At 42.1% G+C, this 26,969-nt stretch overlaps 1 protein-coding gene across 1 annotated transcript; it reads left to right on the plus strand.

Annotated features, from left to right (window-relative positions):
• Positions 1–463: 463 nt before the first annotated feature.
• On the plus strand, positions 464–25,667 carry LOC311061251 (uncharacterized protein; the record flags this gene model as incomplete). Its single annotated transcript, XM_084079806.1, has 11 exons — positions 464–533; positions 984–1,110; positions 1,747–1,841; positions 1,956–2,107; positions 2,995–4,177; positions 5,452–5,553; positions 8,039–8,140; positions 15,667–15,831; positions 21,080–21,223; positions 24,878–25,400; positions 25,646–25,667. 11 exons carry the CDS (start codon positions 464–466, stop codon positions 25,665–25,667), a joined length of 2,685 nt encoding a protein of 894 aa, XP_083935932.1.
• Positions 25,668–26,969: the final 1,302 nt, after the last annotated feature.

Below are 26,969 nucleotides of genomic sequence, written 5' to 3' on the forward strand. Positions count from 1 at the left end.
TCCTATTTCTTTATTTGCCAATAATTCCACTGTAAGCCAGTGTTTTCAGTCTTTTATTGCTACACAATAAATAGTAAAAATAAATTCTACATTCATAAATAATACAAAATAAAATAATAATAATGATTAAAAGGTTCTATGATTAAATGTATTCTATTGGTCAAAGGTATGTTAAATCCACCTGTTGCCCACTACTAGTATTTCTTACCATAAGGTGTGCTAATACTAAAGATTCATATAGATTTGAAAAAATATATTTATGATTTTTTAATATATGTATATATCAGTATCGGTCTTGAAAAGCAGGAACGGGTCGCACTGATCTAGATCTGCCTCAACTCCTAATTCCTCAGGGTGGGGGGTCCCCAGTTAAAATATGATTATTTTGGGGGGTCGCTGCCTGAAAAGGTTGAGATCCACTGCATCAGGATATAATGTACAGGATCACACACGCATAGAAGATATGGAGATTGGAGATCAAACGGGCCTAAAGACAGCTGGGTCATTGCTGAGACAACACAGCAGCACCTTCTGCACAGCTAATTAGTGCTGCCTGTTGTTCTCTTTGCTCTGCAACTTTATGAAGTTATCACTTATTATTGGAGTCTATATTAAAGGAGTAGTTCATCTAAAAGCTGAACCTAAAGCTTCGTGGGGTGTGTAATTGATAGAAAAAAAGTTTTTACATGTTCACTTATTTAGTATTCAACAGTTCAGTATCTTATTATGCGCGCTCGCACACACACACACACACACACACACACACACACACACACACACACACACACACACACACACACACACACACACACACACACACACACACACACACATGTTTATCTTATATTATTTGTAGAAAGGCTGCTTAACAACTGTGGCCTCCTGTACTTTTCAAACCCATTGTCCAGTTTTATTACCAATGAAAAAAGTGAAACAAAAGGGATGCATTTTTAAAATGTATTTATTTGTCTTCTCTTTCTCAGGCGCTGGTGTGGACAGCACCGTGTCTGAGCTGGATAACCAGGCTTTGCAAAAACCGACCCCAGCCCACACCCTAAGACTGCTGCATCTTTCTGAAGAGGGCACTCTGGTGCAGCACAGTCTACTCCAGTAAGCCACAAGAGCACTATTCTGCAGTCCCAACCTTATGCATGACCTGACCACATCCTGGAGCAGTGGTGTAACGTAGCAAGTACATTTATTTAAGTGCTGCACTTAAGTACACTTATTCACTTATTTCCCATTTTCAATACTTTTACTTCTACTCCACTACATCTCCGAGGCAAATATTTTACTTTTACTCCACTACAATGATTTGACCGCTTTAGTTACTTTGCAGATTTAGATTATTATCACAACACATGCATCAACCACTTCAGCCCTATACTGTATATATTTTTGCCATTTGAAAATAGCCGATCTGCAAGCTCAAAAATGCGTCACAATGTGAGCTTGTAGATCTGCTATTTTCAAAAGATGTTTGTACATTTTTAACTTTGTGAAATGGGACATTCTGCACAATGAGTATTTTTACCGTTGGTACTTTAAGTACATTTTGATACCAATACTTGTTTTTGTTACTTTTACTCAAGTAACATTTTGAACACATGCCTTTTACTTGTAACATAATATTTCTACATTACAGTATTGATACTTTCACTTAAGTAAATAATGTGAGTACTTTTCCACCACCCACTGTCCTAGAGTAATCATAATCTAATATCTCAATTATTTTTTTCCCCCTAGGAGCTGTACTGAATGTGTGGCCCCTACCCAGGACAATTTGAGCAAAACAACCTTTATTGCCCCCAAATCAACTACTGGCCCAGAGGCTGAAGGAGGTAAAAACCTGTTCACTTTCTACCTTCAATAACAATAATTATTTGGAGAATAGAGCTGGAGGTGTTTTTATTCATCAGGCGCTGATAACCCAATGGACACGTCTCTGCCCCCAGGTGACAAATCGGGGACAAAAGCAGAAGAGCCAATGGAGACTGAAGCTGCATCCAAACCACGCCCATCCACATCCACTCCTGTGTCCCGGAATTCACCTGGTGGTGTTTTGGAGAAGACGCTCTCTTTGCCGTCCCAGCCTGAGTCCTCTCACGTAAGAACATATTTATCCTCAATACTGGGATAGTTAAAGGGTAACTTCACCATATCCTACAGTTCTTTTGTGAGGAGGACAACAACGTGTTTCGGTACGTTATTTAAGCAGATTTTTCCCAGCGCCTTTTTGGGAGTGCGTTTTCGAGACACACTGCGCTTTGGGAAGTTAAATTATGTCAGATTTCCTCCTCTGAATAGAGCAGATAGATAGACATTTTGACAGGTAAATGCAGCTGGATGTCATAATGTTAACTGGGTCTTTTTCATAGATGTATTTTTCTGTGCCAGCATGAAATTAAGCTGTATATGAGCTGGCCATGCTTACACACAGTAACACTTACGTGAAGGACGAATGTTATTACCTTCAGAGAGGAAAAAAGGGGGCAGAGTAAAGACCCCTGGTTGGACTTCGTTCGGCTCTGTATATAGGATTTAAGTCTGGGGGTGTGAGATATATCGTCCCACGATATATCGCGATACGTTTTCGTGACGATATGTATCGTTTTGAAAAAAAAAAAAAACGTTTTGGGAAAAAAAAAACGTTTTGAAAAAAAAAAAACGCAAACACAAGCCGATGACAGTATCGGTAGACTATCCAATTATAATAGCCTACTCATTCATATGTTTGTGTGTGTGTGTGTGTGTGTGTGTGTGTGTGTGTGTGAGAGAACACAATATGAAGTGAAACATTTGATAGTTTTTGTCACACATTTAATGTCAGACAAGACATCTGGAGTCTGGCCCATTGCCTAAGATGAGTTTGACACCCCTGGTTTAAGTGGTAAAGAATAGACTAAGTTGCCTTCTCTAACACCACAGCATGACACTATACCTCCATGACGTGTTCATAACATGATTCATTTCTCTGTTCTGTTTCCTCCCCAGGATGTGTTGGTCGCAACCCAAAGCCTGGCAGCTGTGAGCAGCACCACCACCACCAGCAGCAGCAGCGTGGCTCCACGACACACACAAAGGAAGCCGGTGACACCATCCTTGCGTGACCAGAAGCCATCGCTGCCCGTTGAGTCAAGTCCGTCCGCTTTGCCCTTGCGGTTCACTGTGAACACAGAGAGCAGCACCGTGGCCTCAGAGCAGCCTGAGGATGAAAGCCAGGCCCCACAGATAGAGGGTCTAGACGTATCGCTCTGCATTGACACCGACCACTCTGTGATGTCACGCCTCAGTCAGAGGAGCGAGCCTAACGGCGTCTCCTCCTCTCCGAAAACGGCGGCCGAACCCAAAGCTGCCCCCTCCTCATTAAAACATAGTGGTGAAGGTGTCAGGACGGAGGAACGTGCTCCGTCGTCACAGAGGTCTGAAGTGAAGGAATCTATGCCGATGGCCAGGAATTTAACAAATGTGAACGTAAGTTACGCAAGTGGCGGCAGCCCTAAGGACAAGGTGCATGGCGCTCTGCTCACGTCCGACGTGGTAAACCCACTGGCCAGCAACTGCGTCCAGCAGACCCCTCAGACCGCCACACATGGTAGTTTAGCCTCAATGTCCCAGTCTGTGTTCTCTCAGACATCAAGCGGGGACTCTGTGAGCGTTACGGAGAGTGAGTTAAACACTCAGTCGCTGCTGAAGCACGGACAATTCTCTACTGTTCCCTGTCAATTGCTGTCACTAGATCAAGACGTGATGGATGAGGGAGACGAGGCTGGAGAAGAAGAAGAAGAGAAGGAGGTGGGGATGGTGAAGGAAGGAGAGAACATATTGGGGAGTGAGGGCTCGTCTCTGGGCCTGGCTCTCTCCCAGAGCCAGGTGTTGTCCCCTGAGCCGTTGAAGATGGAAGGGAGGGAGGAGGGCGGCAGCCTCATCGTGGGGTCTGAAAGCCCCCACGATGCCCAAAGCCCTGGGCCGCTCCGGAAAAAGGACGCATTGCCGTCGACACAACAAAAGAGGAGCGGTTCTCAGCCAGAAGGAAGCAAGGTGTCCACCAACGGCCAGGGTTCCCAGTCTCAGCCTAAAGACGTGTGCATGGCTCCTGATAGCCTCTCCCAGGCTGACAGGGAGGGGCCTGAAGCAAAGGGAGTCAAAGACAAGAGCCTCAGTGACGGCTCTGGAGGTAAGATTGACGCAGAGAAATCCCAGGCTCTACCAATGTGGGCTACACGGTTACACTTTCTTTTTTACTTTTTGGGGCGGTGTAACCGCCCCCTATATGTGAGGTTTGGACATTGACTAATCCTGCACCGTGATTGGCCACCAGTCTACACCCCTAACCCCTACACATTCAATGCAAATCTATACTTTTCCTTAAGTGAGCTTCCATCAGTGTGATGACCACTAGCTGTAATGTGATTGGCTGACTTTATTGGTTGACTCTATTCAGGACTGTGATTGGCTAGCGAAACACATGACACATGTGCAGCCCAATGAATAGGACTATGGCACTTAAAAAAAACACATTTATGTTTTTTTTTAAGTGAGTCATGTGATGACCACACCTCCCACTTCACACTGGGTGTGATTTTTAGCGGTGCCAGCCGCTCTACCTTTGACTATGTCCGTCCGTATGTCCGTATGTCCGTATGTCCGTATGTCCGTTTGTCCGTTTCAGCACGGGCTTTAAACAGCTACAAGTAAGACGCGCGAACGCTGGAAGCGAACGCAGCTCGAAAATATTGTGTATTTACGGACTGTGTGTGTGTGTGTGTGTGTGTGTGTGTGTGTGTGTGTGTGTGTGTTTTGACTGCACTCTGGCGCACTCTGTTGGTTGCACACAGGCAGTGCAGGCAGTGCTCACATACTGCACACACACACACAGACAGAGACACAAGCCGAGCAGAGTTTCATAGTATGCTCCACTTGGGCGGAGGCGCGGCATTCGCAGCATGCCAGCAAGTCCAAATTTGGTATGTGGACTTAGACCACCAATAGGGACGAGCATTGATTGCTGAAGCCCCGCCCCGCCCTATTATAGCGCCACCAGGAGGCCACTGCCTTTAAACAGCTATAACTCCAGTTTGCAGCATGCCACCAAGTCCAAATTTGGTATGTGGACTTACACCACCAATAGGGACGAGCATTAATTGCTGAAGCCCCGCCCTATTATAGCGCCACCAGGAGGCCACTCATCAAAGGCACCGCTTCCTTCACACAGGGTGCGATATTTTTTTTTTATTATGAGGGGAAATTGATGTGATTTGCATTCAACGATTTGCATGAATGTTCAACATTTTTCAAAAATAGCAGATATACAAGCTCCCAGTGTGGCACAAAGTGACTGTGAGCTTGTATATCTGCTCTTTTTGAATAGTCAACGCTAAAATATAAAGGCTCACATATGTACACACGTGTATGTGGTGTGCCGATCACTGTCCTGTTTGCATTGTGCAGAAATTCCCACCCGTATTAAAGAAGAGGAGCTGATTGGGCCAGCTGTAAGTGCCACGCCCCCTCTGATCAACCAGCTACAGCAGACACCAAGCACTCCCACTGGTGAGTTCTGTTTTCTTACCCATGTAGACCGCAAACAAAACCTGACAACCTGAACCTCTGCCCCATTTAAAAAAGGGTTGGCCTCATGGTGGCGCTATGACAGGCTTATTCACGTTTGGGCCTATAACTATTCAACCATAGGGCGTACAATCCAATTTTCAGATGCCCTTCCGATTGGCTACGATAGGCTCTATGCTCAGCAGCCATATTGGGAATGAATTGGGTCCCTTCCTTACTTCCTTCACAGGTGTTACCAATGATACTAATTAAAGCTCTGTTCCATTTAGTGTGGCACAGTGGTTTTCTTATTTCAAGGACCCCTATAACTCTGAGAGTGTACAAATGGAACCAAATGGACCCTCACGGGTCCATTTGGTTCCATTTGTACACTCTCAGAGTTACACACCCACCACAAGTGGCCATTTGGGAACCAAAGTGGAGTGTTTCCAGTGAGCCAACATGCACGATATCAGCACCCTGTTCAGAATGGAACAGAGCCATTAGTATCATTGGTAACACCTGTGAAGGAAGTAGGAAGAGGCCCAACTTCTTTCCAATATGGCTGCTGTGCATAGCGCCTATTGGCTTTCAAAATTTGCGCGGAGTGGCCTGTTTTGCAAAATAAATCTATAAATAAATCACTCTACACAGCTCCTCCGCGGCAGACTTCCGCATCACGTGAACACTGTTTTTTTCCCCTTCTCCCGTGACGTATACATGGTCCTCCTCCACATGTGGCCATCACACACACACAGACACACATATACACACACACACACACACACACACACACACACACACACACACACACACACACACACACACACACACACACACACACAGTAAAAGACCACAACAAGCTACTGGCTTTATTGCGTTGGATGATATAAAGCATAATACAATTATACATTGTAATATATTGTGCACACTTATTCTGTCTCAAAAGCTGATGGTTTCTCTTCGTGCATGCCTCAATGCAGTGCACGGCCTACTATAAATGACTGTGACAAAGATTATGTTAACATTGTTAACTTCTGGGACGAAGAAAAAGAAAAAGAAAACGGGTGGAAAATGGAACGCTCGTCCTAAAACACACTGCCCCATTTTTTCCGCGGGCCGAGGCCGCCGGATTAGACCTGGGGCGAAGGTGTTTCAGGACGAGAGGTGCGCGAGCAGCGCAATGGAGAAGAAGGACCCGCCGATATTTCCTTTTTGCTTGATATTGTTTGATGGCGAAACAATCATGACTGATACACATGAAAGAAGACCCTTCACAGCTAATAGAGAATTTAAAAATGTAAGAATCAGTTCAGAATTGAATGGGTAGGGCTATAGTTAAATGCGAGCCTGTTTCTGCCGTTCTGCGCGCCCCTCGGCTGCGACGTTTCCTTTTTGCCACGCATCTACACTTCATGGAGTAAATACATTTTGTACTGGGGTTCTGGGGACTACGAGAAAAAAGAGGGACAGGTCAGGATTAAATTCATAAATGTAAGTTTGCTCATCCTGGCGCTTCATTCACTATTTCAGGAATAAATGGCCTTGCACAACAATGTTAACTATAAAGATAACTATGTGGTCATCCACATTGATGAAGTGTCTATTCTTATATTATGTATAATTCTATAGGCTGCATATTATTCTATGCATGTATTTTCATCCATGGCTCTGGTCCAGCTGTGTGAGACGTCATAAGTGATCGCGGAATTTGCCGTCGCTTTGAAATGACGCTGAGTGCAGTCCGATCCTTTGAGGGAAACCGAAGACCACTCCGTCCTCGCAAATAATCATCGGCTCCTCGCAGGGGCGGGGCTTAGGCGCGAGTGGAGGAAGGGAGGAGAGTGAGCGAGTGACCGAGCTTTGGGGAATGGAATTTAGCTATCCACCTGTTTCTTGGCTGTGTGTTTTCCACTTCCTGTCGGATTTCATTGGATATCATTAGTCATCTGACCGGTTTCATTGGATTTCATTGGATCGAAAGACAGGAAGTGGAACACAGTGAAAAGCCTAGGAAACAGGTGGATAGGCTCTATGCACAGCAGCCATATTGTGAAGACATTCACAGGTGTTGCCAATGATACTAATGAAGGCTCTGTTCCATTCTGGTCAAACAGAGTCAGGGTGCTGATATTGTGGCTCACTGGAAACACTCTGTTACACCAGTGCGTCTACAGTTGGGGTCCAGGGACCCTCATGGGCTTCCAAATTTCTCCTTTACGGGTGTGTAATTCTGAGAGTGTACAAATGGAACCAAATGGACCCTTACGGGTTCCATTTGTACACTCAGAGTTATGGGGGTCGTGGAAACCACTATGCTACACTGAATGGAACAGAGCCTTCATTAGTATCATTGGTAAGTCTTTCACTCTCTCTCTCTCTCTCACACACACACACACACACACACACACACACACACACACACACACACACACACACACGCATATATGTGTAGTGTACCGATCACTGTCCTGTTTGCATTGTGCAGAAATTCCCACCCGTATTAAAGAAGAGGAGCTGATTGGGCCAGCTGTAAGTGCCACGCCCCCTCTGATCAACCAGCTACAGCAGACACCAAGCACTCCCACTGGTGAGTTCTGTTTTCTTACCCATGTAGACCGCAAACAAAACTTGACAACCTGAACCTCTGCCCCATTTTCTTTTTAAATTGGCCTCATGGTGGCGCTATGACAGGCCGATTCACGTTTGGGCCTATAACTGTTGAACCATAGGGCGTACAATCCAATTTTCAGATGCCCTTCTGATTGGCTACGATTGGCTTTCAAAGTATGCAGGAGGGGCCTGTTTTGCAAATAAAAAGGCACAAATCATGAACACAGTGTCCAATGCGATATATGTAAGTGCACTTTGTTTGGTGTAGGCGGGGACTTCTTTCTTCTACAATAGAAGAGTTAGGACGTCACATTCTAATACAGCCCGAATAGAGCGTCGCAGTTCCCGCCCACTTCCTGGTGCCGGAAGTAAATACTCAATGCATTTTTCCCATTGACTTTTACAAAAATATTTATATAAATTAATTTAAGCCTAGAATCAAGCTATCCAGGATAGCGGTGAATCATGACCATAAAACGTGTGATTCTGTGAAAAAACCTTTTTGAAAACGGCAAAACAAAGGGTATTTATTAAATATAGTATATCATATCATTAAATATAAAATTTTAAAAAATCACAGAAAAAAAGGTTTTATGGTCATGATTCACCGCTATCCTGGATAGCTTGATTCTAGGCTTAAATTGATTGATATACATATTTTTGGAAAAGTTAATTGGAAAAAATGCATCGAGTATTTACTTCCGGCACCAGGAAGTGGCGGAACTGCGATGCTCTATACCCAATCTCAGCACCGGCCACAGTGGTGCACCTCGTTAATCATTAGACTCCCAATTCACTACCACTGGGAGTCTGGGTTCGACTCCCACTTGGGATAAAACTTTTTCAAACATCCGCTGACTACTTTTTTTCGCCGATAAAGTATAGTTTTGGACCATGACGGAGGCGCGCTGACTCAGCAGACCTTGAGGCCGAGCGCCTGTGCGCTTCCAGGCGCGAGTGCCCGCGACGACCGGCCGATGGTCTGCTAGTCGACTAAGCGCCGTCCGAGTTATGTACCGATAGGGACAGAATCGTAAAAATGTTGGTGGGGATTGCGTTTGCCCCAACTGCCACTCAAAGTGACTACTGGCCAATCACAGTGCGTCTTTCCCGGGACTTACCCAGCTCTCAACTTCCGGTACACAACCACATTAGCTCGCGTGGCTAATACGACATAGCAGTGGCGGCCATTTTGTGGTGCCACATATCAAAAGCCCATTAATTTTTCCCATAGATATTTCCAAAAATATTTATATTCATACAAATATTAATTTAAGCCTGGAACCAAGCCATCCAGGCTCCTGGTGAATCATGACCATAAAACTCTTGATTATGTGTCATAAATATTTGAAAACAGCAAAAAAGGGTATTTGATAATAATATATGTAAATATAATAATATAATTAAATATTCAAATATGTTTTTGACACAGAATAAAAGGTTTTATGCTCATTATTCACCAGGAGCCTGTATGTCTCTGTTCCAAATCTCTATGGGAAAAATGAATGGGCTTTCTAAAATGGTAAATGGTGCATTTATATAGCACTTTTATCCAAAGCGCTTTACATACATTCACATACATTTTACATACATTCTCACACACACATTCACATTTTGGACGATAACCTCTTGAGCCCGTAGGTCATTGGTTATCAAAGTGGGGTCCGGGGACCCCCAGGGGCCCTTGGGGGATACCAAGGGGTCCTCAGCATAATGTGTTAATATAGCGTCAAAATCATTTTAATCCCTTAATCCATACTCTATATGCTGGCTATTGAAAAATAGCAGATATACAAGCTCATATCTCTATGAGCTTGTAGATCTGCTATTTTTTTTAAATCTTGAAAATGTGTGCAAATCTTTAAATCTTTTTATTCTAAGGCAAACATTTTTAACATAAATCTTTGCTTCTGGGGATCCCTGGCACAACATATTTTCAGGTGGGAGGTCTGCGGCCACGTACATATCAATTTGGGGTCCTTGGCACGAAAAGGTTTGAGAACCACTGCCGTAGATTTTTTTTTCCCAATGAATTCCTTGGATCATGACGCAACTCCCCAGACTGTTTTTTGTGTTCATTTCAAAACCCACTTTTTGCTGCTGCTCCTACAAATCCTCTCAAACTCACACAAAAAGGTACATATTATCTCTGGAATCATCATCACGTTTGCCCGGGACCCAAACTAGTGAAAATAGCAGATCTACAAGCTCACAACGTGTTTCTTGGCGTCACGTTATGAGCTTGTAGATCTGCTATTTTCACTACTTCTTAATTTTTTTTTCATGCATTCATGAAATACATTTAAAAAATGTTGGAATTGTTTTTAATTGTTTTAAATCTTTTGAAATGTATTTATTTGTTTAAATGTTTAAACTGTATTGTGATATTATAGCAACATACTTTATTTTTAAACTGTTAGGATTTAGAAGACATTTGTAGAATCCCCAGAAGCAAAGATTTGAGTTACAAATGTTCACTTAGAAAAAATATATATATATTCAAAGATTTGCGCACATTTTCATGATTTTCTTCAAAAATAGCAGATATACAAACTCGTAGTGCGGCACTGGTTGCACACTATGAGCTATGAGCTCTGCTATTTTTTAAAAGCCAAAAAATCTAAAAATGACATAGATGCGTCCCCGGATTGAAGGGGTTAAATGAATGATGATAAAACAATGTTGATGTTGCCAAAGTCTGCCTTCAAGTTTTGTCGAAACGTGTGCCAGCTACATTTTACCATGTTGTGTTGTCTTTTGCTGCTAATGTCGCATATGGAAAGTAATTGAAAAGGATACAACAAGTGCAGTTTATAATTTATGATTCCCCTGAGCACAGTGGAGAAAGATGGGATTAATTAAGAGTTTTATTAAAACAGGGTACATCTAGTGCCAACGATCTTACCATTTACTGATGATATGTTGCGTGCTGTAGAAGCCACGTATATACGTATGTAAACGAAGGGTACGTGCACGACGGTGGAGTGTCCCGTCTATGGCCCGGAACAATAATATTTCTAACGCGATCCGCCATTGCAGAGTGATCGCCCATCAAAAACCCCATCTAACCCCACCTTAGAAAGAAATGGAAATGGCCTAGGCCGTGGCGTCGCGGTCTAGGCACCCTGGTTGAAAATCCTTAATAGCAGCGTGCCGCGGGTTCGCGTCCCGTTCCCGACGGCCTTTGCTGCATGTCTTCCCCCATCTCTCTCCCCATTCTTCCTGTCAGACTACTTTCTCTGTCCCTCTCCAAATAAAGCAATAAAAAAAAACCAAAAAAATCTAAAAAAAAAAAAAAAAAAAAGAAAGAAATGGAGATATGGAGATATTTCTCAAGGAGTTATAATGGGTAGGGATGCACCGAATATTCGGCCACCGAAACATATCGGCCGAAAATGGTTAAAAATTGCATTTTCGGCTTTCGGCCGAAAGGGTTTTGTGGCCGAAAAATATCACCGAAACAACACAATCCGATCGGTAAATCACTGTTGTAGGGAGAACGTCTCTCTCGGTAACACACTGCTGCTGCTTCTCTCAGAGCCCAGCTACAGCCTGACATTCCTCCCCCCCCTCCCTCGTCCCTCCCTCATACACACGTTCGATCGCACCGTCTCAACTCAAGACTCAAGGAGGAAGGAAGGAATGATACATACTAACTTTGTAACCAAGCTTTGCTGTTGTTAACCAAACTATAGTCTCGCGTGGCCAGACTGTTGCCTCCCACAATTTACAAATGTTTCCGACATACAGTCTGGGACTCGGAAGCTCTGATCATGTGTAAGGGGAAAGCGGATGCCCCTCCCCTACCCACGTCCGTTTTAGCATTGTGCAGTGGCGCAAATGAGTCCGACTGGAATCAACGAATCTCATAAATATCGTTTATGTCTACTAGTGTCTTCTTTCACAGTTTTTTCGGCGTTAATTCCATGATACCTTTCTCAGTTTTCTGTGATAAACAATCCTCGCACAAATAACATGAATCTACCGCTCCTATGACTATGCTTCCGCCTCGGTTCTGTTTCCACTAGGACTACAGGTCCGCGGGCACCGCTTCGTGATTGGTCGAATGTTTTTCCGGTCTGAACAACTTCCGTTACACAGCTTTCGGGAAGTGGAGTCCCAGACTCTATATAGCATTCAGAGATTGTGGAATAGTAGTCTGGTGACGCGAGACTAACCAAACTAGAATCCACACATGTCAGAAGGTGTAACGACAGTAGGAAAGCCAGCTAGTTAAGTGCCTGCCAAGCGCAAAATAATTAACACCAGCTGTAGCCTGTAGAGACGCTTCCCTCTTTGATTGTGTTGTGTGTGTGTGTGTGTGTGTGTGTGTGTGTGTGTGTGTGTGTGTGTGTGTGTGTGTGTGTGTGTGTGTGTGTGTGTGTGTGTGTGTGTGTGTGTGTGTGTGTGTGTGTGTGTGTGTGTGTGTGTGTGAGAGACTTTTCTGAAATGAAACTGAAAGTATTTTGGCTGTGTGCAATAATGCAACTGCAGACATTATATTGCCTTTTGTTAGGCCAGTGGTTCTCAAACTTTTTCATGTCAAGGACCCCCAAAATGATATGAATTTGGCCGCGGACCCCCATCTCAAATATTTTGTTCCAGGGACCCCCAGAGGCAAATATCTCAAATATTTTGTTCCAGGGACCCCCAGAGGCAAATATTTGAGTTAAAAAATTTTAAAAAATATATATACCAAGGTTTGCACAAATGTTCATGATTTTTCAAAAATAGCAGATCTACAACACGCTATGAGCTTGTATATCTGCTATTTTTGAATAGCCAAAGTATAAAAGGTTAAAATTATTGTGACGCTATATTAACAAATTTTGCTGGGGACCCCCTGGAACCCCCCCAAGTACCCGTGGGGGTCCCCGGACCCCACTTTGAGAACCAATGTGTTAGGCTATTCAACATTTGTTTTAATTTCTTGAATTAATATATATTTAATTTGCAATAATTCAACTGTATGGCATGCTAATGTTTTGAGACATATTGTATTTTATTACTACACAATAGTAAATACATAATTCTACACAATTACTAAATATATGTTTTAAATAACGGATCTCAATATGGACCCATTATAGTGATGACAAGTTTTGACATAATCATGTAGCTCAGAAGCACAGCCATGACAGCAATGGTTCAAAAAAAGTTTTTAAAAAAAATGTATACATTCTTTTTTTTTAATTAATCATTTTCGGCCTTTCGGTATTCGGTTTTCGGCCATCTGTTTTCTATTTTCGGCATTCGGTTTCGGCCAAGAATTTTCCATTCGGTGCATCCCTAATAATGGGAGAGGACGAGTTTTTTGTCATGGATCCACATCCGGCCTTTCCATTGTAGAGACTCTGTGGATGATCCCAAAGTTGTGTTAGGGCGCCCCGTGTGGAAAAAAAATGGCTACAACGGTCCGGACCATTTATGGCACTCCACGCATAGCTTTTCAAAAACGGTCCGGAACGTGTTTGGCACACAATGTGTTAACTGCCCCGTTTACACTGGCAGCCAAATCCAGCCTGAATCTAGCCTGAATCAGATCTGTGCCATATCCAGATTAGAATCTGATGTGTTTTAGGAAGTCTGAACAGAGACAGGTCACATGGAATCTGATTTTTAGAAATCAGACTTGAGACACATTCCGAAGTGGATTCAAATCTGATACCTAAAGATGCATCTCAGTCTCAACGCAGTAACCTGATCTAACCACCCAAGTCTCATATCAAACTGTCCAAATCCGATCCGATTCGAGCGCCACTTACGTCATTACAGAAGCGCGATCATTTTACAGAATAAATGGCGACCAGCATTCAGTGGACAGATGGAGAAATGCAATGTCTCCTAGCACTTTAGGGGGATGCCTCAGTAAGCGAAACTCGTAGGAATGTACAGGAACAAGGCGATATGAAGACATACCTCGCCGCATGGCAGAAAATGGGTTCACAAGGTCCCATCTGTTCAGTGTCAGAGGAAAATAAAGAATGTGAAGAACACATATAAAGAGATGAAAGTCATGACACCTACATCGTTACCACGGTAACCAAAGCAGATATGTGGCGCAGGGCGGCTTTGGGTTGACGTTGTTTAAATCAGTCTGAACTCACAGATCTGTGAGATCAGATCTGGTCACTTGCAAATGCAGTGTGAACAGTCAGGCCAAAAGATCAGATTTGTCGCCTAGAACCCCCTAATGACCCCTCAGTTTGAGAAGATGTGACTTAATTAATAAACCCTCTGGGTTGATTGGATGCATGGCCATATTATTGCATATAGCCTACTCACTGTGCACATGATGAGGTTAAATTGTTTTGTGTTGTCATATGGGCCTATACATTTCTCAATAGGCTACACATTGATTCTGAATATTTACAACAGTTTTCAAAACTCATCTGCCAAAATATATCAGCCATGAGTTCTTATGACTCGATATATGCACATACACACACACACCACACACACCACACACACACACTCACTCACTCACTCACTCACTCACTCACTCACTCACTCACTCACTCACTCACTCACTCACACTCACACACACAGAGAGAGAGCACGGTGCAGCGGCTGCCTCATTCACAGACAGTGAGAGAGAAGTTCCTCTTTCTCTCCGCTGCCGGCTCGGATCGTTTCTCAACTTTAAAATACTTGTACTTTATTAATGTGTTATATATATATATATATATATATATATATATATATATATATATATATATATATATATATATATATATTAAAAAAATGGGAAAAAGTAAATGGATACAGAAAAATACTTGTTCTTTCTTTGTTGCTGCAACTGTTCGACGATGACTCAGTTTACTGATGGCATATTGCTGTAGGGCATGGTCCTCATCCACCCTGATGATTTTTAGAGCCTTTTTTTTTTGGATGTCTAGCTGCCTGAGAGTGGTCTGAGAGGCATTCATCCAGGCTAGGCAGGAGTACTCCATAATACTCCTGACCTGGGTCTTGTAGTTGGCTCTGCCTTTAGCATCAAGCTTGTTGGCCAGCTTACGCAGTTGCTCCAAGACGTTGTCCAGCGCGTTTAGAGATGTTGGACAGATGGCTAGTCCACGTCAGTTTACTGTCTATGCAAAGACGCAGAACCTCCATCTGCTCGCTGAGTTTGATTTTAGTGGTCGTATGGGGGAAAAGCCATTTATTTGTACAGTTTGTGGCAATGCATGCTTTCTATTTTCAAAAGATTTGTAAACATTTGAAAACGTGAAATGGAACATGCTGCATAATGAATACTTGTACTTTTGTACTTTAAGTACATTTTAATGCCAATGCTTTTGTACTTTTACTCAAGTAAATTTTGATTACCGGACTTTTACTTGCAACAGAGTATTTCTACACTGCAGTATTGATACGTTTACTTAAGTAAAAGATGTGAGTACTTTTTCCACCACTGGACATTATTTCTAATGAGATGAACAATAATACTAAATCCTGCGTCCTCTCTCTCTCACTCTCTCTCCCTTTCTCTCTCTCTCTCAGATGTCTCCAGTATGACGGTACAGCACATGGTGGTCGAACCTCAGAAGCGCGGCCGCGGCCGTCCTCGAAAGCATCCCGTCTGTCTGCCCTCCCCTGCGGCACAGCGTGTGGTGATCGAACCCAAGAAGCATAAACGTGGCCGTCCGAGATTGAGCGAACGTGAAGGTAACTGTTGAACCACAGGGCTTACAATCCAATTTTCAGATGGCCTTCTGATTGGCTACGATAGGCTCTATTCACAGCAGCCATATTATGAAGACATTCACAGGTGTTACCAATGATACTAATGAAGGCTCTGTTCCATTCTGGTCAAACAGAGTCAGGGTGCTGATATTGTGCATGTTGGCTCACTGGAAACACTCTGTTACGCCAGTGGGTCTACAGTTGGGGTCCATGGACCCTCATGGGCTTCCAAATGGCCCCTTACAGGTGTGTAACTCCGAGAGTGTACAAATGGAACCAAATGGACCCTTACGGGTCCATTTGGTTCCATTTGTACACTCTCAGAGTTATGGGGGTCGTGGAAACCACTGTTACATTAAATGGAACAGAGCCTTCATTAGTATCATTGGTAACACCTGGGAAGGAAGTGATAATATGGCTGCTGTGCATAGAGCCTATTGGCTTTCAAAGTTTGCGGGAGGGGCCTGTTTTGCAAACAAATACCACAAATCATGAACACAGTGTCCAATAGGACATAGTAGTGGCGGCCGTTTTATGGTGCCACAGATCAAAAGCCTGTACATTGTTCCCATAGAGATTTCCGAAAATATTTATTTTCATTATTGTAAGCCTGGAACCAAGCCCTCCAGGCTCCTGGTGAACCATGACCATAACACATTTGATTCTGTGTCATACATATTTGCAAAAAAAGGGTATTTAATAACTATAGTATATCATATAATTACATATTCTTTGACACAGAATCAGATGTGTTATGGTCATTATTCACCAGGATGGCTTTGTTCCAGACTTAAAATAATTCATATAAATATTTTTGGAAATCTCTACTGGGGAAAAAAAAGTGCTTTCTATGTGTGGAACCACAAAATGGCCGCCACTCCTATGCCCTATTGCCATGACACTTTGCACACACCACCAGTAGAAGAACCACTACCCCAAACCTTTTCAAATGGGCCTCACGGTGGGGCTAGCAGCTTGCTTCACATTTTGGACGATAGCCTCTTGAACCGTAGGTTATTGGTTCTCAAAGTGGGGTCCGGGGACTCCCAGGGGTCCTCGGGGGGATACCAGGGGGTCCTCAGCTAAATTTGTTAATAAGGCATAAGGCAAAATCATTTTAACCACTTTAACCATATGTTATACTTTGGCTATTGAAAAATAGCAGATATACAAGCTCATAGCACGGCACCGAGTGCCGTGCTATGAGCTTGTAGATCAGCTATTTTTGAAAAAATCTTGATGTGTGCAAATCTTTAAATATTTTTCTTTTTTAAAGGCAAACATTTTATATCATTACATTTTTGCCTCTGGGGGTCCCTGGCATAGCATATTTTCAGGTGGGGGTCCGAGGCCACATGTATATCAATTTGGGGGTCCTTGGCATGAACATGTTTGAGAACCACTGCCGTAGGTCATACAATCAAAATCATTTTTTTCCAATTAATTCCTTGGATCATGGCTTAACTCCCCACATAGGCCCGGCCGACTGTATTTTCATCTATTTTTGTGTTTACTTCAAAACCCACTGTTTGCTTTTGCTCCTACAAATTCTGCAAAACTGACACAAATAGGTACACATATTGTCTTTGAAATCATGTAATCAAGATCAGGGATACCCAAACTTTTTTAGCTCAAGACCCAAAAGAGAAATTAAGACGTTTGCCCGGGACTCAAACTAGTGAAAATAGCATATCTACTATAGCACTTTTATAATTAGTTAAAGGTAGGGTAAGTGATTTACTTTGGTTAAAATAAGTGTTAAAGGGACTACACCATTAAAAAATAAATAATAATATTTAATATCATATTGTTTATGTCCCTCAAACGTTTTTCAAAAGGTTTGAGCCTAAATCAAGCCTCAGATATACTCATTCCAACTAACTTCTCTCTGGCTTATAGACCAATTATTTGTTTGCTAACATTGAGACTGGACGCACAGGTGATTGTTTCACGCAATCAATTCCCAACCTGTTGTTTCGGGGTGCGCTGGTTTCAGCACACCCCAAACCCCTCTTGTGTGTTGGCTAGTGAGGCGCGTCCTTGCGAGACCTGACAGAATGGGTTTCATTGCGCAGGGTTTCAGTGTGACGTTGTCTGTTAAGGGGTCTATAAAGCACTTTCAACTGCAATACCACATTGTCCTGTTTGGCACGGGGCGCTATTGAGCCAGTTTGTATGCATGTTATCTCCTGGTTCTGTGTGGAAAAAGAAAGAATTAAGAAAAAAATAAAAACTTGTTTTTTTTTTTTCTTTTTTTTTTTTGGTTGGAACTGAAAAACGGGAGGGATTGTACCCTGACGTGACGTCACGTCAGGGACCAAATCAGTTTGGCCTGTTTTGAGACCAATTTACAGAAAACCCCAGATTTGCTGTGAAAGCCTGAGTGTTCAAACTGGGGTATTTTTGGGGATAGACGAGAGGTAGGGGAGACCAAAAACACACAAAAAAGAAGAAAAAGTTAAAATTCATGGTGTTGTCCCTTTAAATAGCTCTATATTGTGATAGTACTCATTGCTGTAGACTGTTTGGTCAGTAAAAGGAGTCTCCCATGTCTCTCCAGCTCTTTATTAAACAGAAAATATATTTTCAGTGCACTCTCCTGATTGACTATTTTGTCACCTACCTGAAAATGTACTATATTCTGTTTACTAAAGAGCTGGAGAGACCCCTGTGACCGAACAAACGCTCCGTAGAAATGATTACTACCAGAATATAGCACTTTAACCTTTTTAACCATAAGAATAAAATAAGCAAAACGTATCACTTACCCTACCTTTTAATTCATATGTTGTTGTTGATCAAATGGTGAGTTGTGTAGCCGACGCAGGCAATCAATCAACAGCTGAGTGAGTCAGCTGCTGGCACTGCACAAACTACTTGTAGTTCTAATTGGCTCTATTCACAGCAGCCATATTATGAAGGCATTCACAGGTGTTACCAATGATACTAATGAAGGCTATGTTCCATTCTGGTCAAACAGAGTCAGGGTGCTAATATTGTGCATGTTGGCCCACTGGAAACACCAGTGGGTCTACAAGTTGGGGTCCAGGGACCCTCATGGGCTTCCAAATGGCCCCTTACAGGTGTGTAACTCTGAGAAAGTACAAATGGAACCAAATGGACCCGTAAGGGTCCATTTGGTTCCATTTGTACACTCAGAGTTATGGGGGTCGTGGAAACCACTGTGCTAGACTAAATGGAACAGAGCCTTCATTAGTATCATTAGTAACACCTGTGAATGTCTTCATAATATGGCTGCTGTGAATAGAGCCTATAAAGGGCAGTTCCAACATTCTAACAGAATGAAATGAATAATGATAAAGCAATGTTGATGTTGTCAAAGTCAGGCTTCGATTTTTGTCCGTGTGCCAGCTACATTTATACCAAAACAACAGGCATGTTGTCTTTTGCGGCTAATGTCGCATATGGAAAGTGATTGAAAAGGATCTAATGAGTGCAGTTTATAGTTTATGATTCCCCTGAGCACAGTGGAGAAAGATGGGATAAATGATTAGAACTGAATAACGTACAAACTTAACCCATTAAGACCTGAGGCCGATTCTTACTAATGTCTTCTAAATCCTAACAGTTTTCTGAAAAACATATGTTTCTATATCAGTGGTTCTCAAACTTTTTCATGTCAAGGACCCCCAAAATTATATGTATTTGGCCGCCAACCCCCATCTCAAAATATTTTGTTCCAGGGACCCCCAGAAGCAAATATTTGAGATTAAAATGTTCGCTTTAAAAGAATATATATATTCAAAGATTTCCACACATTTTCACAATTTCTCAAAAATAGCAGATCTACAAGCTCATAGCGCGGCACTCGGTGCTGCACTATGAGCTTGTAGATCTGCTATTTTTGAATAGCCAAAGTGTAAAATAATGCTTTTTTGCTCAAATCATAGCTATATATCGCCATAAAAATGCAATTCATTAACGTCCTGCAATGAGGGACAGAGAAAAGAACACATTTAGATCTGACACATTATTTGATTGCAGAAATAGATACCAGTATGCTAATGATCCATTTGTACACACTGAGTGTACACACACTCGATCTCTGCACAGACAGACAGACAGACAGACAGACAGACAGATGTGTGTATATATATATTAGACCCTCCAGAAAAATGTGTTTATGCGATCGCAGAATTTACTGCATAATCAGCAAAATAGCGCATAATTATGCGGGGGTAACGTTTTTTCAAAAAGGCCGAATCGCATAATATGCGCATCGCATCGCATAATACGCACAACGCATTGCATAATATGCGATTCGCATCGCATATTTCCGCATATTTCGCAACTTTTAACATATTTAGCATTTTTTGCAACTTTTCGCATATTTCGCATATTGCCGCATATTTCACAACTTTCCGCATATTTCGCAATTTCACCGCATAAAATTGAAAAAAAAAAGAGCACATTTCGTCGCAAAATCAAGGATTTTAGCCCGCATAATCAAGAGTTTTAGCCCGGATAATCAAGGCTTTTAGCCCGCGTTTTTCTGGAGGGTCTAATATATACATATTTTTTATTAGGGGAAAAATACAAGTACATGGATACAGAAACACACTTGAACTTTCTGACCCGCAGTGAGATCGCGCGTAAAGCGCTGGAATGTCTCGGAGCAGCGACGCTCACTCAGTGGGTGTTCACTCTCCATTCCGACATCTCACCACTCCGACTAGTGGCTTCCGCGTGCGGTTAGGGTTAGGGTTAGGGTTAGGGTTAGGTATAGGGTTCGTCAACGTCGGAAAGGCGACATGTCGGAAAGGAGAAATGCACCCCACTCAGTGACGCTTCGCTCCATTGTGTCCATGAGTAAACAATCTACATGCTAACGCTAGCACCAAGAGCTCCTGGCAGCTCAGAGGGGAAGGCACACCCGCACGTACGTTATTCCGGATGGCAGGGAGCGCTCATTTTGTTTCACTCAACGTGCCACGGCAATTATTTGCAGTCGCACAGGTGCTCCCAATCATAGTTTTTAGGTCGCACAGATTACATTTCAGGCGCATTTGCGACCAAAACAGTCACAATTTCAAGCCCTGGAAACGCACATTTAAAATGTGTGTGTCCAATCAAAGTGATTTGATTACATTTTTATTGAAGATACTGAACTGTCACTGCATTGTTGAAGCTCTACTGTGATCTTTTGTAGTACAGTATGTAAGGTTACTGAATGATAACCAAGCGTTATTTCTACTGGTGATTTCCACAGAGCACCACAGACAGACGTCTACACAAACGGGAGAGATGGCCTACAAAACATATTCAACGTTGTCAGAGGTTCAGCGAGAGATCGACCAGGGACGTGGACTGCTTGATGCAAGGATGCAGCCTGTAGTAAAGTTGTACAGGATAGGTATGTACTGTTTTAGGTGCCTTTCACACCCACAGTCCGCTAAAGAGGTCCAGACCAAGGACCAAACTGTTACACTGTTGCATTGTTCAGTGGATCTGGTTTGTGTTCGCACAGTCCTGTGTTAAAGGAGAATTTCAGACCAGCCTTTTTCTTACCTTTGTATGACATTATTATATCCTAGGTAGGACGAGTGGTACAGTTTATTTGTCTGACGCTTATAATATATTTCTGTCCCAAATGGAACATCCTGTCAATATGAACGCAATAAAATATATGCGATCTAGCGCATGGACCGCTACTACCGCTGGCTTGTTCTGCTGTACCACTCATCCTTGGATATAATAACATCATAGAAAGTTTTGAAAAAGGCTAGTTCTGAAATTTGCCTTTAAGCGAACCAAATATGTATACAAATGACACGTACATGTCTTTCATCTTTTGGACAGAACATTTCTAGGAAAAAATCACTTCATTACCATAGACCACAATGGTGCAACAGCAGTGCATTATGATAGCTTCACTTTCATTAGTGTGATTTTTGTATTCCAGTTGCATACGAATAGTGGAAATGTATTAAAACTCAAAAGCTTAAAATACATCATGTTTGTGTAAGCTTCTTGACAAGCATTCTTCCCCACGTGGAACTGACGAGGCATACATGTGTCATGGATTTGTGTCGTGACAATTGCACACAACCCTACCACATTTCTACTCCAGAAAGGTTGTGTTCAGAACAGATAAGACTAGAGATGGTCCGATTGATCGGCCATGGATCGGATCGGCCCTATATTTTTTATATATGGATATATTTTTATTGTATTTACATTAACCACTTGAACCCTAATATCCCTATATTCTGAGGGGAACTTTAGAAGAGGTAGAGTAGAGTGTAGAGGGAAAAAGAGCAGACCAAGTGGAGAGACTAGGGTCAACTTTACTAAGCACTGAGAGTTTTAAATGTCTGATAAATACACCGATCACAGTGCTGTCAAACAAGTCTATGAAGCTATCCATGGAATCTATGAAAAGGTTTCATCTGCAACACAAATGTTATACAATATACTGTAGTGGGGGTCCCTGGTTCATCTCTCCCTCAGCTAAGGGGTCCATGACCTGGAAAACCGTACTAGAGGGGGGGGGCAAGACGTAAAAGGCAATATCCCTTGTTTTGATGATAACATTATTATTAGAGATACTGTGGCTGCCAGCAACAATGGATATGACATTAGCCTATATGTTGGATGAATTCAAAAGGATACAGTTAAAATTGAATAACATTCTAAGCTGTCACTATAGCTTACGTCAAAGCAGTGATTCCCGTATTAGTGACATCAATTGAATTAATCCAGTCTCACAACTGCCCACTGTCAGTTTGAAGGGAAAAAAAAGGATACAAATTGATTTGCATCCAACACTGCTAGACTTGTATGAGTTACAATATTTAGCTATTGATATATGTGCATGAGTAGTGGTTTATTTTCCATATGTTCTTCTTCATTGAACACACGAACACACTGTATTTTCGTTAAACTTCGTATATCAGGTCCTCCATGAAGTCTGATTGCGTTCACACTTATGACAAACTGGACTTGGCACGAGTTCCGACTTGTCAGGGAGCCCATGATCCGCTTGTTTGATCCGCAACAGGGTTTGAAAGCTGCTTGCTGCAGATCAGGCAGTGCTTCTCTAGTCCTTTCATTGATCAGACAGAAAAGTCCTGTCTGATTGTGACTGTAAACTGACCAATATTATAGGCCTACAGCTTTGGTTATCCTCTTAGTCTCTGCAAAGAGACTTTGTCCAAACTGGGATTCCACATTGACCGCCAATCCCGTAGTCCTACGGGCCGTTAAATCCAACCGTTAACCGCCAATCCCGTAGTCCTACGGGGCGGGTGTTTTCCCATGTTAAATCGAACAGGTGCAGATTCCGGATTTTTTTTGCACTTCCGGTTTCGGGGGGGGGGGGGGGGGGGGGGGCGGACCGGAAACAAAATAATACTGTTTCCGGTTTTTGTCCCGCCTCCGTTTCCTGTCTAGCGATCAACTTTGGAAGCCATTATCTCGGCTTGTTGTTTTGCTCTCCGCATCCCCCACTGTAAGGTTTTGCTCTCGTTCTCCAAAATGGAGGGTCGGATCGCGTCGCCGTTTTCGGTGTTTTGTAATGTCGGATCCCGTGTTTGTGTCGAACCAAATGAATGCAGATTTTAAACGGATTTAGCGGGGCCTATGGCGGAATCAAAAAAACAAAAAAGGACAAAAAAAGCTTGGCAGGGGTGAGTGCATTTTGAGATTATGCCTTGGCGGGGGATGTGTTGGTATCGCAAATGTGAAGCAAATTTACAGAAAGTCTGATAAAAACTACATGCAAATGTATCCACGTTTCCATTCATTAACACATGCAAATGTATCCACGTTTCCATTCATTAACACATTGTCTGCTCAGGACGTAGATTTACGTCATTTCAAATCCAACCGCTGACCGCCATTGACATAGATCTACGTCAATTCAATTTAAAAAAAGAAAATTCGCAAAAGCGAGCGAACGCAACTTAGAAATGATCACTTGACTCTGATAGAAGGAATGGACGGATATGACGTCATCGTCCAATCATGTTAAGATTTGTAGAAAAACAAATCTTGCCGGGTTTCTTATTTTTTTGGTGAAAACGAGCCATATTCAACGGGCAAGGGCAACAAAATGGCCGATTGCGGTTACAACATTTTTGTTCCGGTGGATTGACGTGACCCTCCCCCACCCCCCAGACACTCTTTGTTTACATACGCATGCACATCGTGGCTTTCGCGGCTCTCCAAAGATCGTCAATATAAGGTAAAACAACACTGGCACCAGCCGATGAATTAATTAAATAATACCTTGCAGTGAATGTGTTAATAATTAGCGATTTTAAGGAGATGATTGTGCCAGATTACATTTTCCTGGGGGGATGTGATCAAGATGTATGAGTCAGATTTTTCAGATCACGTTATGTGCTCCGAGAAGTACACTTTTTGAATTGTTTTTTGAATTGCAGTTATCTGACCAGTAGTATGATGGGTCCAAATATCTAATCTTAGACCTCCTGATCTGCTCACAAACGATTGGGGTGACTCCAATAATTATATCCTTACAATACAAAATTGAGATAAATGAGGATAGACTGGTGGTTTGGAAATGGAGAATGTATTTACACCATACGTTCTTGCAACAACAGTGTTTCCTGTAAAACAGCTAAATACTGTATCAAAAACATATATAATTCAAATATTTATACAATTCAAATACTTGAGATTTTTCATATCGCATTCTGTGCTCCAAGGAGTACACTTTTCGAATTGCCAATAGCGCCAGGCACCACCTCTTGCGTGGACACAGTTATTCATGGGTGTGTTTTGGCATTACACTAATAAAACCAAACACCGGTTTTCTGCTGATCAGAAGCGGTTATCTTACCAGTAGTATGATGGGTCCAAGATCTAATCTTAGATCACTCCAATAAAGATATCATTACAATAAAAATGTTTGACTGTTACATTTCCACCACAAAGAATGAAATGAGGATAGACTTGTGTTTTGAAAATGGAGAATGTATTTACAGCTGAATCTCTTGAAAAAAATATATGATTTAAATATTTCATTTTATCTTTTGCCTAGACTTCCTTCTGGTCCAAGAGGAATCAGAGCCTCCACAGATTAAAGAGGAACAAGATGAGCTACTTAAGAGACCAAATGATGGGTTTTTATACATTGGGCACCAGTTATTTAGCTCTTCCACTCAGGAAGTGGAAGAGCAGCAGCGCCGGCGAGTGAAGGCAATCTTTGACGAAAAGTCAGATGAGGAGGAGTTCCTTGGATTTCCTGACCTGGATCATGCTTTAAAATCATCAAAACAAACTCACTCCATGGGGATACGGACAGGGAAGAAAAACTGTATTTGTACAGAGTGTGGGAAAGGGTTTATGGATAAGAATACACTGAATATGCACACAATGATGCATACAGGGGAAATGCCACACACTTGTAGAATTTGTGGCAAAGGCTGTATAAAAAAGGGTGATCTAACAATACACATGCGGACTCATACAGGGTTGAAGCCCTTTACCTGTACAGTTTGCTACAAAGGGTGTCGTCAAATGGCTCATCTAAAATCACACATGAGAACTCATACAGGGGAAAGGCCAGTTACTTGTACCATTTGTGGCAAAGGCTGTGCTCACAATGGTCAATTAAAGGCACACATGAGGAGTCACACAGGGGAAAAGCCCTTTATGTGCATAACTTGTGGTAAAGGCTTTAGTTACTTGAATCATTTAAAAACACACTGGATGATTCATACAGGGGAAAAACCCTTTACTTGCAAAGTTTGTGGCAGAGGCTTTAGTCAAAAGATTAATCTACAAAAACACATGTGGACTCATACAGGGGAAAGGCCCAGGCCCTTTAAGTGTAAATTATGTGGCAAAGCATTAGCGTCAAAAAATACACTACGAATACACACAATGATGCATAAAGGGGAAACGCCCCTTAAGTGTAACGTGTGTGGTAAAGGCTGTCGTGAAATGGGTCATCTAAACACCCACATGAGGACTCATACAGGGGAAAAACCCTTTATTTGTACAGTTTGTGGCAAAGCCTGTAGTCAAAGCTCTCATCTAAGAACACACATGAATAGTCACGCAAGGGGAACGATTGTGGCAAAGGCTGTAGTATAAAGGGTGATTTAAATGATTCTGCTTGTGTGCTGGATCATTCAATTGTCATCAAAGTGACTTACCTCCTTTTGGTTATGGAAATGTTGTACTTAACCCATGACTAAAATTTAAAAAAAAGAACAATATAGTATTAAGACTTCATTTGTTATAATATTTTGATGTCAAGATAATGTGACCCCTAAATTGCATATTTTATTAGTGTGAAAATTAGTTATACTTTGACTTCTGACACTTTCGGCAAGGTTTGTGTATTTATAATGACATTCTTTTAGAATTGAATTAATCTAACTGCTGACAGTCAGTTTGGATGGGAAAAAAAGAGAATAATTGATATGCATCTAACACTTGCTAGTCTTGTGTGAGTCAGAATATTTTTCTATTGATATATTTGCATGAGTAGTGTTTTTTTTTCATATGTTCTTCTTCATTGAACACACGATACACTGTATTTTCGTTAAACTTCCTTTATCAGGTCCCCCTAGTTGGAATGATCTCCCCTTCCACCAAAAAACTGTGGCCTCTGTGGACCTTTTTAAAAAATGTTTAAAGACTCACCTATTCTAACAGGCCTTTACATAGCCTTTTATGATTACCGATCTTTGTGTTGTAACATCATTCTGTATCGATTTCTTGATCTTTACCGACTGACTGGTTAAAAGCCGATTGTTTTATATTGTGTTCTTATTTTATTATTGACTTGTTCTGCTTTTATTGTTGTGAAGCATTTTTTGACTCTGATGTCTGCGAAAGGCCCTCTACAAATAAAAGTTACTTACTTAATTACTAACTAGCCCTTTCATTGATCAGACAGAAAAGTCCTGTCTGATTGTGACGGTAAACTGACCAATATACGCCTATACCTCTACAGTTTTGGTTAACCTTTTTGTCTCTACAAAGAGACGTTGTTTCACAAAAATCCAAACTGGGGTTCCATTAACACATTGACTGCCAAGGGGTTTTCTAGAAATGGCTCTCCCACTGCCAAGGTTTTTGACCATTCTGACTCATTTTTGAGGGCCCACAGAACATTTTGT

The sequence above is a fragment of the Gymnoscopelus microlampas genome (assembly GCF_963454915.1).
Source record: "Gymnoscopelus microlampas genome assembly, chromosome: 15".
Taxonomy (NCBI): domain Eukaryota; kingdom Metazoa; phylum Chordata; class Actinopteri; order Myctophiformes; family Myctophidae; genus Gymnoscopelus; species Gymnoscopelus microlampas.